This window comes from Apaloderma vittatum, unplaced genomic scaffold (genome assembly GCF_000703405.1).
Source record: "Apaloderma vittatum isolate BGI_N311 unplaced genomic scaffold, ASM70340v1 scaffold18109, whole genome shotgun sequence".
NCBI lineage: Eukaryota > Metazoa > Chordata > Aves > Trogoniformes > Trogonidae > Apaloderma > Apaloderma vittatum.
In genome coordinates this window covers 130066-143471 of record NW_009737514.1, presented here as the reverse complement: position 1 = coordinate 143471, position 13406 = coordinate 130066, and the positions used below count along the sequence as shown (strand labels likewise).

At 39.5% G+C, this 13406-nt stretch overlaps 1 protein-coding gene across 11 annotated transcripts in view; it reads right to left on the bottom strand.

Moving 5' to 3' along the window:
* Positions 1-13406, bottom strand: part of RBFOX1 (RNA binding protein, fox-1 homolog (C. elegans) 1) — a 268731-nt gene that overhangs the window by 130268 nt on the left and 125057 nt on the right. For all 11 annotated transcript variants that reach the window (XM_009877362.1, XM_009877365.1, XM_009877361.1 and 8 more), the window contains exon 2: positions 2956-3198. In XM_009877362.1, the coding sequence (XP_009875664.1) occupies positions 2956-3198 (243 nt within the window). The remainder of the gene's footprint in view (positions 1-2955; positions 3199-13406) is intronic.

Here is a 13406-nt window from a genome sequence, read left to right as displayed (position 1 = left end):
TTAGTGGTATTCATTTTCAGGGGTATTAATTTTTAGCTTCACGTGTACATAAATATGCATGTGAATAAGAAAATTCAAGAATTGGTATCACCTTCAATCTCTTGTCCAATCTGCATCAATCACATCAGTGTTCTTTTGTGAACGATGGATCAACTGAATAGCCTTCTTTTTAATGCATGTAATATTGAAAGGAAGCTATGATAAAATATTGGAACCTACCAAACAAATGCTACTATGTCCCCACACCAATCCCACTTAAAATTCTTTAAGATTGGAAGCCAACTATTCAGAAAGCTAGCAGCAATTGGAAAAAAAAACCACATTATTTTTTTTTCCTTGAACAATAAAGACCTCATGGAGTTACAATGTTGACACAGTGCTATTAAAGTTCTATTTCATAATAAAAACTTACATTATTAAACCCACAGACAGAGGTACACAGCTGGACCCCCATAATATTACAAAGCCCACGTCAAGCCAGCCTGGGATCTATCTGCACATACCCTATTTATAACATCTTTACAGTGTGTTAAATGCAATGCTAATGAGACACAGCATAACAGATTTTAGATCTAGGTACCCATAATTAAATTGTGCCAACGATATTTACCCGTAAATTCGTAAAACTAACTGGTGAGTAGTATGTTAAATGTCGAGGCTACTTTGAACAATGTAGATCTGGAGAGATACAGTTATTGTAAACTTGAATTTTCAATGCATTGCTCTCCAGGGAGGGATAGTAGCCACAACTTTAAATACAACATTGCAATATAGAAAAAAATATATTTTTCGAAAACAAAACAAAACTTTCTCAAAAATACCCTCAAGTCAAAAGTAAAGAAATCTAATTCTTTATAAACAGCATGGGAGCTACTTCAAAAAGTTACGTGCATTCCTCTGGAAGAAAGGAAACAGGAAGGCAAGAGAAGGATCCATAATAAAAAGACCAAATAGCTGTAGCATATTCCCCAAATACAAAAGGTTAGTGGAACTGAAGTGCCACCCCTTCAGAGAATGGAAATTCACTCCAAGTGGAACTGGAAGGGAGAAAATGTATGAGAGGTAAAAAGTAAGCTGGATATTAGGAAAGTAAAAAGGAAACAAGAGCAGAGAGCAAAGGATATGAGACCAAATAACAACAAAGCCTATTAGTATATGAGAAGCAGGAAACTTTCAGGGGAATCGCTGGATTTGCTAGAGCTGGAATTGAATAAAGCACCTGCAGCAGATAGGGGCATTGCAGACAATCCAAAATACTTCTTTTCATCAGCCTTTGCCACGGAAAATATCAGCAAATGGCAGACCTGACTTCTCTGATAAAGAGACTAACATTTCTTCAAACTGAAAGATCAAAAAGGGGTGAGAAAACACAATAAATTGAAAGCTATAAATGCTGAGGGATGAGCTCCTGCCCCACTCGTATCGACAGGTGTTTCACCATTGATTTTAGCACTGACAGTCTTTCACCTCAGAACCGAACAACAAACAGATCAACGGCTTCACAATAGGGAAAGGCTGAGCTGGGCAACACTGTGGACTGCTCAGTGTGCAGCCGTGGTCAAAAGAGCAAACAGAATAGTAGAATGTAAAAAAAATAGGACAGGGACAGTAGAAAGGACTGCGGGGTTAGTCAATGTCCAATCTCTTCTGGAGTATCTATTCAGCTTAGGGTTCCTACTCCAATCCAGCATCAGTGGCATATGACAAGAGTTTGACAACAATCAAAAATAATTATGGAAGAAAATGTAAAAAGCTGGAAAGAATGAGGAGGCAAAGAGACGAATAAGAGAGGACACTGTAGAGCTGCAAAGAATACTATAAGATGTGAGTAAAGGGCATTCCATTTACTCACACTTCCTCTTAAAATTTCTCACACTACTAAAGGGCCAATCAGGGCAATCAAAAGCTATCAAGTCAAAGCCAAAAGGACTGATTTTTCCTGCATAAGCCACAGAACTGTGTAGTTAATTCATAAGGACATCTCCATGATAATATCAAGGAATACTCTCTTCTGCTTTTGCTACCGCTTTTCTTTCTTCATACCCACATAAAGAAATTAGTGACGTGGCAATAAACATAAACCTTGAGAACAATTCATGTAGGGGAACACGCTTTCCCTTTCCTCTTGCCCTAAGGCATGAAACTTTTTTGCCTGGACATATGCCAGGGGAGGAAGGGGAGGTAAGATGAGGTATGGAACACAGCTGGGGTTGATGGCTCAGCAATCTCCAGCTCTTGGTACTGGATATATTGGGTCCCAATCTAGAATTAAGACAGAAGCACTAAACTATCAATGTGCGAAATTTGTGACTTAAATTACAAGGTAGGGCCATCCCAGGAGTCTCTTGCATAATTCATGGCACTTGAGAACTTCACCTATAAATCAAATAGAACAAAAGTCTACCATTTCTGCTCTGCTGAGCACAGATCCACACACAACTTCTCAACCAACGGCTGCACAAACAACCTCTCTAGAAAACCGAGTATTACAGACATGCTCTTCACAATACTCATTCACAGAGTTCTGCAAATAATTTTAGCTCAGTATCATTCAATGACCACATCTATGAAAAACTACTTGTAACTATCAAAAATACAGAGGTCATTAAAAACAACAGAATCAGTCTGCATTAGGGTTTGTTTGGGTTTTTTTTTCCCAAATAAGCGCTTACAAACATGCTTTTGCAATGTTTTCCCATATTGGACTCAAACTTCATTATATGATTCCTGGGCTTTCTATTAATCATTTTGTCTGTCTTAGAAAAGAAAACTACTGTTTTTTCAAAGCTCCCACACTTACTAAGAGGCTCCAAAAGCAGCGAAATTATATTCTCCCAGCTCGATGACTGACAGACTTTCAACCTGGCAATGGCGAGCAAACCTACCGCAAAGGAAGCGCAATAAACGCACGCGTTGAAGAATATTGCTTTAGAAATAGCTGTAACCTTGACTTACTGTGGCTGTGCCGGAGACAGTTTGTGCATTTGTGTCAGCTGCACTCTGTTCGGAGTGTGTCTGCGCAGGAGGGTACATGTTTAACGTGTGCTCTGGAACAGTGGTTTGGCCTGTGTAGTCTGGAGCTGGATGGGGATGAGGGGCTGTGTATTCTGCAGGGATACCGTTCTGAGGTGGAGCAAACTGGGCTGAGGCGTAAGGCTGTGCCATTGTGTCAGGAGGTGCTGTAGCTTCCTGATTACCCTGTAAAATCAAAGGAAGAAAGAAAAGGAAGAAGAAATGCGGTGTGAGATAAAAGAAGCGATCATCCTGCACACGTAACGCAGAACGCGATGATAGGATTCTGCTACGATTGCTGGCCCGAAAAGGGCGCAATGGTGGTTTCTTATCTAATTAAATCCATTTTGCTAACCCTATTAAATCTTATTTTAATTAGACAAACAATTCTGCTGTTCCTGGGTAATTGTAGACTATACTTTAACTGGGAGAGGTCAGTGAAATCTGCCTGAACTAATGCCTCAATTCAGACAAAGAAAGCTCAGGGTATTCCAAAGGTTACTGAGTGCAACAGCCACTACAGAGCTCTGACAACCGCAACACATGCAGCCTACACACAGGGCGAGATTTGGGTGCACACTGATAACACAACCATACAGTGAAAATTAAATATATTCCCTATAATGCTCTATGAGATATTCAGAAATATTTTGAGGTGTTGAGCGACTGCAGGCGAAAACCACAAAAAAAGTAAATGAGATCCAGTCGAAAAATTAAGACATTTGAATCTAAAAGTGCATCAGTTCAAAATCTTGAGTTAACACCAAAGAAAAATTCTGTTAGAGGCTGTCAAAAGATAGATTTAAGAACTTTAAATTTGAAGACAAAAGTATTCCATTTCCGTAATGCAATAAGCCTATACAACTAAAACCAAACGCCCTCATCTCCTTATAGACAGATCCATCTTTATGTCTGATTAATTATAAAGGACAGTCAAGCATGTTAATTGATCAGTTAGAGACTTCTGACTAAATGCTCTGCTCATACCAAATAGCAGTAATTCTAGGGGAGGAAATGTACAGAACAATCTTTCAGAACCTATACAAAAGATGACCAAAACCACGATGGTGCAGATGACACAGCATTAAGACAAGGAATCAGATGCGCAAGATGAAAGTATCCCTCTAAATATCAGGTAATGTAGTAATGAATATTTGATTAAAACTTTAATTACTTTTTCAAAATTCTCCCACTAAAGCATGCGCAAGTACCTGCACAGGACTACTGTAGGTATTCTGCCGATTTGTACTCATCGGTCCTTGATTTCCTAATTTCAGAATAGGCTGGATTTTTTTTGCACTTTGCACTTCAGGACATTTCCAGTCAATTACAACTAATTCAGACATCAGTCCTCTGACCTGAACTGGTCCTAAACTCAAGAGCTTTTAAAAACTTGCAAAATCACAGCACAGGAATAAGCCTTGGTACACAGTAGGCTTAGAAGGGAAAACTGTATCTTCCCTTGTAAAAGGCATTCAGTGCGTCCTAAAATATTAAAACTGTACCAGCAATCAAACTCACCCTAATTCTAACCACATCTTTGGTACTATTTTAGTGTATGGCTTGGACCAAGCAGTTGACATTGCTTCATTCAACCATCTCTACATTTAAAACAGTGACATTTACCTGCTTCCCAAGGCTGAGTCAGTGAGTTTCATTTGCATATACCTACATCATTCCAAGGGTAATGCGTCCCTGGAAACTTGCCCTATTTAAAATTCCATGGAGATTAAAAACTCTTGTAAATGTATACTTATACCCACTTATATCCAAATGGTAAGGTTCTTTCTTATTTCTTTCACCTAATACTTTTGCTATCAAAAAAAAAAGGAAAATCCAGATGAAGTAAAAACCAGCAATGACTGCATTACACCAGAGACTTTCATTAAAAGTTAAAGAAGTGGTTTTTAAACTCGTGGGGGAGGCAGGCAACCTTAGGATTTTTAATTAACTGTTTCAGGAAGGGCTTCAGCAAGCAGTAAGAATAAACAGCAAATCAAACTCGTGCCTGTACAAAGCGTTTTGGGGTGCTGGCTCTGACACGCTGCTAGTCCATAAGCTGTTCCTCCATGTCAGATGCTAAACATGGCATTAGAGTCAGCAGCTGTTCAAAAAGAACAATAATGGCAACAAAGCGACCGAGGGCTAAAGTCCAGGTGTGTTTGAGCTAAAGGTTTTGATACTACCTCAAGTCCTAAACCAGATGTTGCCCAGACCCCCGCTGTTTCTCATTAACATCGACAGCAGTTCCATGGCACCCTAATTAATATTCAAAACACTCACACTCAGTGCTAATTACAGCTAATATTTCATTAAGAGGGTCAAATTTCTATATTGTTTTTTACCAGTAGCTCCAAACAATTCACTTTTTTGATTTGTGGTAAGATGGCAAACTGCACTGGGAATTCCAGCACCCTCACACTGCTGAGCCTCTTCTACCTCTTTCATTAGACTTGTGAGGCTGAGGTCTGCATCACTTATTTATAAGCAAGACTCCATTAATAAGTAAATAACAAAGGGTCAGGGGTTTGTTTGGCCTTTTTTAAATATATATACACACACACATATATATATGTGTAACTTCTACATATTCAAGGATTTACAGCCCTTGTCATAAAAAAAACCCAAAATCCCACCGCGTTTAGAGTAGAAAACTGGCACACGAGGTTATCACTCCAGGCATTGCATGTTCATTAAACTGTTGTGGGGACACCCCTAAAAACATGATACTTGCACACTCTACTATAGGCAGTAAGTTTAAAATGATAGCAACAATAACTCCGAGTCGTTCATCTCTTAAAATCAGTGTCCACTGTAGCCTTTAAAACCAGTATGAATATACAGTTCACAATTTGTTCAAGAGACACCGTGTTAGAATGCAGTCTAAAAGCATGTATGTATCAATATGTTCTTTACTACTTACATGAGTATCAAGCCAACAGCTCATTGTCTGGAATATGAATGTATAGCAAGAACAATGCAGTGTTAACTGATGCACATTTGTATGTACATGTGGCTGATGGAAACCTCAGACTACAAAACAGATACATTTGAATAGATTTTAAAGCATCAAAACTTCTTTAAATACAGTCACCTCAAATGTCCCTTTACTGTGCTTTTTAAAATATAATGAACTAAAATGAACAAAGGAAAAAACAGACCTAACGCGTTAAGCTGAAAATATGAAATGGCCCTAAAAGCAACAGGAAATATTGATCCTAAATTAGCCTATGAACCCAGGTACTATAGCAATCTTAAAACTGTGGGTGACAGTACACAGACAGCACTTAATACAATCTAGGCATGAGAGGCTAAACAGAAGTTGTCCCTTCAGACTCACTTCCAAGTAGCTTTAAGATTAAACGACCCCTTAATGCTCACTTTGTGCATGGTTTTTAATAAAGTAGTTGTTGGCAACAGAAAGAAGAACAAAGGATGGCAGACAGTCAGGCTCTGCTAAATGTTCTGGCCTGAGTTTTAATGAAAACCACATTTCAGCTCAAAAATATGCTTTACGTGGCAGTGTATAAAATCAGATTTACTGCTTTCTGGTTAAATATCAAACTTAAAAAAAAAAAGAATTCTGATGGTGTAGGTGAGTTAGGTAAGTGAAGTTGCTCATTTTCCATATATATACATATATTACTTCATTTAAAGAAAAGCTTAGAACTTAACGTGCTCCCAGTATCTCATATCTCAACATGTCTTTTCAGCATCTTCTGCTCTGAAGGGATTTGATTATTAAGAAATGCATGAAAAGTGTCAAAACATAATAAAGCAAGCTTCTTATGTTTGTACACAAAAGACAGAGCACAGAAAACATTACTTATGCAGTGTTCCTTTTTAAAAATCACATTTGCAGCATAAAAATGTGTTCAATGAAAACCTTTCTGCTTGCCTGCATTTTAAAGTCTAACTAACAGTTTATTGTTTGTTTTACTCTATTTTCTGTTTGGTGCATTTTGTTTCCCTGGCAAGAGATATTTCACATTTAGAGAAAGCCTCTCTCATACTGTAGTTAAATGAGCCAAACTACACCATATCCTTAGGGCATGGAAACAAAGAAGAAAAATGCAACATTACACTGTAAACCTGCTGGTTTTAGGAGCGGCTCAGTTAGAGATATCGAGCAGAGCAGAGACACACAATCACCGCTGCAGTCCGCCCTCCTTCAGACTTAAGCAACAAAACATCTATTAGAAGTCCTGCATGCAGTGGTGCAGCTGGTCATAAGAAATGCCCTGGCTTGGCTAAAATCAAGAGTTGCAAGCGAAAATAAAAGTGAAAATACCTGCTGTACCATCCTGCTGCCTTTATCCTCCATAAACTTAGCAGCTGCTCTAGTCCCGGGCCATGCAGCATCTGCCCAACGCCAGCATCAATTATGGGTAAGGGCGCGTGAGCGATGTAACGCGTGCGTGAGTGTGGGTGATCGGGGTGCTGAGGGAGGGGGAGCCAACGCAAGGCTTTGCTGACCTCCCTCGCAACATCTGGCTGCTCCCAAAACCTAATCCAGATGGGACTCTTTTGGTTTGCTGGGCCTCACCCCATCAATCACAGCTGGCCACTCCTCCGTCTCCTTCTACCAGTTAGAGAGTGCAGATGATTACCCACAGAAGAAGAAAAAACACAGCTTGACTACATTAATAGCTCTTTAAAAAACATGAGAAATGCTACTATGTGAGGTGCCAGAAGCTGAACGTTTTTGTTTCAAAATTAAGACAGCTGTATTCAAAGCTACAAACCGCCCCAAACTTCCAGTGCTTTGGCTTTTTGATAGCCACGATGAGCAGCAATGATTGATTTGCCCTACATGCAGCAGAGGTAATATCAATAAGATTTTAAAATAAAAATTGCTGAACTCCACAAGTAAACCATCAATACTGAAGTAGCCCATTTTAGATTAAATCTACTTTACCCTTCCATACAAATGAAATATTGTTTCCTTTCTTGCTTCATTTCGTAATATCCCTCTTGCTTAGCAGAGGAAATAGTTCAGAAATGCTTCCAAGGTTTAGTTCTGTGAAGCACTTTAAGCAACTTAATGCTTTACTATTAAAGGAACTTTCTTAAAAACTCTAGAGGTAGTTTTAAAATTACTAAACTTCTAATTAAATCACATAATAAAGGAAAAAAAAACAACAAAAAGAACAGAATAAAATCTAAGAAGATGTGGACAGCCCCAAAGAATACATGTGTATTGCCATCCTGTTGCAGACTGCCTGCAGACACATGAATTCAGAAACAGAGCAGACACATAACATGGCAATTATTCTTACAAATATTCAAATTCTGAGGGGTGGGCAGAACAGTAGCTAAACAGTCATCAATTCATCATTAAACTTATATTCCAACTGAAATAGACTGGATTTCTTCAGAGTGGCAGTGTAATTCTTCCATATCTGCTACTGGCACTCCCCAATTAATGGTAATAAAAGCAGCCACTTCGAATTTTTCGGAAGAAATCAGACACCCCAGCACACCGGGCTGATAATCACAACTGACTGACTCAGTGAGCTTTCTCTTTTGTAGCTAAATTGTCTGACCAGGCCACTTGACTCAGATCATTTGCTACTGCAATCATACCAAATGAATTCTCCAGCCACCTCTCTTTTTTGGAAGGTTTAGTCTAGAGTCAAATTCAGATTTAATTTAAAAAACAATCTTCTTCCAAAGGAATGGTATCCTCGAAGATATTTAATAAAGATAATGCAAATTTTTATTATTTTTTTTTCCAGAGAGCATAGATGAGAAAAGTAATAGCAAGCAAGCACAAGAGAATTTCTACCTTAGCAAGAAAGCATCATCTCTTTACTCCCATCACAGAGAAACATTTACTTCTGGTCCTCTTTACATATAAAACACTATATTCCAGTAAAAGCCTGTGCTCTTCCTACTGCTATGTATGTTTTGTGTCAGTGCCTTGAGTACAGAACAGACTAACTCAGGAAGTATCACAACTCCCAGCAAAGTGAGGTTATATGCATGTATCTACATTTAACAGATGGCAAACAACTTTGCAAACTCTAAATCCCAGCCTGAACTCCTGCCTGCATTCTAGATCGCATAGTATCATGGATGTATACATGGATAGGAATGAAGCATTCCCTCTGACATCTTCATTCTTTCCAGTTCTCACTGCTGAAACTCTCCACTACTTTTATGATGCTGTGATTTATTGCACCAGCTTTCCTTGTCCTACACAACAATTCTTTCTCCCAAGGGCCCAAATGGACATGACTCTGTCACCCCGTGTTTTGCTTCCACATTATCACCTGAATCTTTGATTTTTTTAAACTTGTTTCCTGCCCATCCCTTACTTCCTCCAACTCTTACATATCTTACAAAGGTCTTTTCAACTGTAGCTCAACCTTCTATTCCCTCAACCCATATTTTCCTTTTTTAAATAGATGGAAAGATTTTTACATCACATTTTGAAAACACAAGTCTCCAAAATTGCCTGAAGACCCTTACAGCCAGAAAATCTGGAGCATTTGACAGATATATCTGCAATTCATTTTAACAATAATTGATTCTTAAAATAGTTCAAAAGAAAGTTGTAAAAGGAGTTTGTCCTTTCCAACAAGTCAACATGGGAAAACACACCTAATCTTATTTATACCTTTATTAGAGCATTCTAAAGAAGAGGCGTCCTTGCCCACGACAGGGAGGTTGGATTAAATGATCTCTAAGGTCCCTTCCAGTCTAGGCCATTCTGTGATTCCATGATAATGCTGTATCCTCATATCCAAAGAGAGAAAAAAAAAAAAAGAAAAAAAGGATTGTACTGTCAACACTCAAGGTGCATAAAAAGCTGTGTGGAGTACTGGCATTTGAAGAGAGTAGCAGCCAACATTTAGAAGTCTAAATGTCAGTCAGCTGCAAGTGCCAACCCTCGGGCACCAAGACCAGGTCCAAACTGTTGAACATGTTCAAAAAGACTTTTGTGAAGTGTCAGAATGCAAGTTCACACAGGACAGCAAATAAGTGGAGCAGCTATAGGAGTCTTGAGAAGTGAGAGGAACAGGCAAACGAGTATGTCACCAAAGCCCTGCTTCTGGGGACAGAATAATTCCATGCACTGGTACAGGCTGCCCACTGACTGGTAAGGGAGCAGCTCAGCAGAGAAGAGTCTGTGAGAGTCCTGGCAAACAGGACCTTGGCTACGAATCAGCAGTCTGCCTGGGAGGCAACACTGGCCGGCTGGGCAGTGGGCTGCACTAGCAAAGGGATCACCCACAAGTTGAGGAAAGGGATTGTCCACAGGTTGAGGAAAGGGCTCACTCCTCCTGCACAGCATTCGTGAGGCAGCAGCGGGAATGCCGTCCCCAGCTGGGAGTCGCCCAGCATAGGAGATCTATTTGCAGACGAGAGATCTCAGTGCTGGGTTGCTACGACAACTGGAGGGACGGAGCACATGGCACATGCGGAGAGGCTGAGGGAGTTGATACGGGGGCGAACAGCCAACCTGAGGGATGGTTACAGAGACAGAACCAGAATTTTCTCAGAAGTAAAGAGTGAAAGAACAAGAAGCAATAGCCAAAAGTTGCAGGAAGCTAAATTCCAGTTGGCTCTCAAAAGTAAAATAATGAATACGGGGGAAGTCAAGCACAGGAACACACTGCTCAGAGTGGCTGCAGCATCTTGAAGACTTCCAAAATTTGACTGGACAAGTCCGCGACTGATGTGATCGGTGTACTTGTCCCTGATTTAAAAAGGATGTGCAACTAGATGGCCTCTGAAGCCCTTTTCCAGCTTAAATTATTCTATGATTCCATGTGGTTTCAACAGCAGCAGAATAGCTTGAAAATGGATTTTACACTTTTATCCTATATGATGACTTTCCTCATACAGGATTTACTGACAAGGAAGAGACTAGCTATGACTTCTAGTCTGCCTTCTCTCCTCCAGAAATGATCTCTCAATTCTTTGAGATGGATTTGGAATGCTTTCTTAGAAAAACATATTTACATTTGTTTAATCCACAGCCAGAGAGGAATGGAAGCAGCAATTACTATAGTGTATGCAAGGCAAGAATAATATCACAAAGAATGCAACTTAACGTTGTGAACCATAACGTTTTAATTTTCTGTCACATGTCATCATATTCATCATATGTAGAGGAACACTGCCTTGACAACTACAGCTCCACAGAAAGGTGTATTTTTTTTCTCTCTCTCTAAAACAATAACTACTACAGGCATTAACCTTTCTAATATTAATGTGCAATTTTTCTACTGAATGAAATTATTCCATTTCATACGTTAATTTATTGAAAGTCATTGCCACCTTCTAAAGTCGATCTGTAGTAATAAGTCCATTTCCTTATTTTTCAGTATTAAGGAAGTGGTTGAAAAAGTCAAAGTTTTGGGGTTTTTTACTGTAATACTGATCGAAGATACAGAATTTTAAAGCTGGTTCAGCTTCCAAGTCAGTTCACAAGCAGTTGTGACAGGTTAATGCACTGAGGAAACAATCAAAGCACGTTGAAGAAAGGGGAGAAAGCAGCAGGCATGTATTGTGCTATATTGACATAAAAGATTCTGTCCATTTCTTAATAATCTGAAGTCTTCAGTTTGCAAGAATGAAGGCAACACAGACCAAGTGGTAAATCATGGGATTTACAGGGAACGGTAAAACCATCAATCTGTTCTTATAATCTAGCTAACACAGACCTCAGAGCTACCACAACCGACGTGGTGCATGAGAGGAGAGAAACATGCGCTGCAGCCATGTAGCCGGTGTCCCTGCAAAGCAAGGACCGTTAGGCCTTCTTTTAGAGCTACAGACAAGTTTTATCCATAGCTCAAGCAGCAGAGCTGCAATGGCAAGACTGTTCTCCTCGGATGTGCTGGTGCTGCTGAGAAGCCAGAGGCACTAGCCCAGGTGACATCAGGCTTACGTAGCAAGACTACGTCTAGTCTTGACACAACCCTGCATCATGCTTTGTAAGCCTTTCTGAGATTAGTCTTACCTCATAACTTACCAGTGTAAGTATTTGCAGAATTTGAGTCAAAAAATCTTGTCTAAATGCCACCTTACTGGTCAAAGATTGAACACTATGAAAAATTAAAGTCTGCAGAGGGGAACTGAACAGCAATCAAATCCAGTCAGAGCTGTATGATTTTCAAGAGATAAGTTCTAGAAATCTGAGACACTCTTATAACATAACTAAAATAATTCATTTAAGATTTGCTGTAAGTATAATTCAATTTCTCAATTACAATTTACTCCAAAAAAACTAAGTGCATTTCTCAGAAGATTGGGATTGGATACAGTTGTGTTTTTTAAAAATGCCTAAATCACGCAATTTAATGTAGCTCAGGTTAATAGTTACACAAAGTTATTCCCAATTTACAGATGCTGCCTCATCTGGAGTATATTAAACAAACTGCTTTTTCAGGTGGTTTCCCTAATGGAAAAACCACAAAAAATCAGCCGTGTGTCTACCAGCTTTGTTAGACACAAAGTGGTGAACCTACAAGAGGACAGAGCGAGCAATGTTACACAAGACGACTGAAGGGCAGCAGCAGCTATTTGAGTACAAGCTGACTTCTGCCTTCTCTTTGAACTGAACACTTTAAACAACCTCTTTTAAGGCACAGTCCTTTGCTGATGAGCTGTGATTTAGTCTCAGAAAAGAAAGGAGACATAGCTCTTCCTCATAATTCCTCATGCTGAATCATTTTCTAGGGCAGTACCACAATAACCACAGTTCATCCATTATGTGTGAGACGGGTCCAAGTTTCAATATCACAAATAGGAAGATCGTTACTTGACTCTACTGAAATGAAGCAAAGAGCACAGTCAGCCGGTAAGGGAAACAAGGCTGTAATGCTGTAACTTGTCTTAAGCAGCAAAGCTGACTGCAGATCACACCTCCTGGGCTATTCCTTCGCAAACACCAACGTACACAGGGCTCCTTTAAAAGCCAGCTCACTTGAACCAGTCAGGTTAAGCGACACTGATTTCTGCAAAATTGTCCCAAATGCACCGATGGGAGTTGGTTTGGTTTACTGTGTTTAAATCAGGTCAATTTAAGAGTTTGGTTTATGTGCTAGGTTCCATAAAGACAACGGCACGACTGAGTTTTGGAATTTGGAGGAAGACAAGCAGCAGCGTTAGAAAACTGGACTTCAGCAAAAGAGACTTCAGCTTATCCAGGGACTCTCAGAGGTTCACTCGTGAGAAGAAACTGTCCAAGGTAGTTGCCTGATTGACTGAGTCATTCATTAAAGAGAACTACAGAGTCTAGGAACAAATCACCCATTAAGAAGGAAGATACTTAGCAAAGGTCAGCTATTCTACCAGTGTTTTCAGACAACGCCCGTTTTCCGCCTCTGTTTATTTCCAAAATTTCCATAATTTTGTTATTTGTGGTGGAACACAGACGA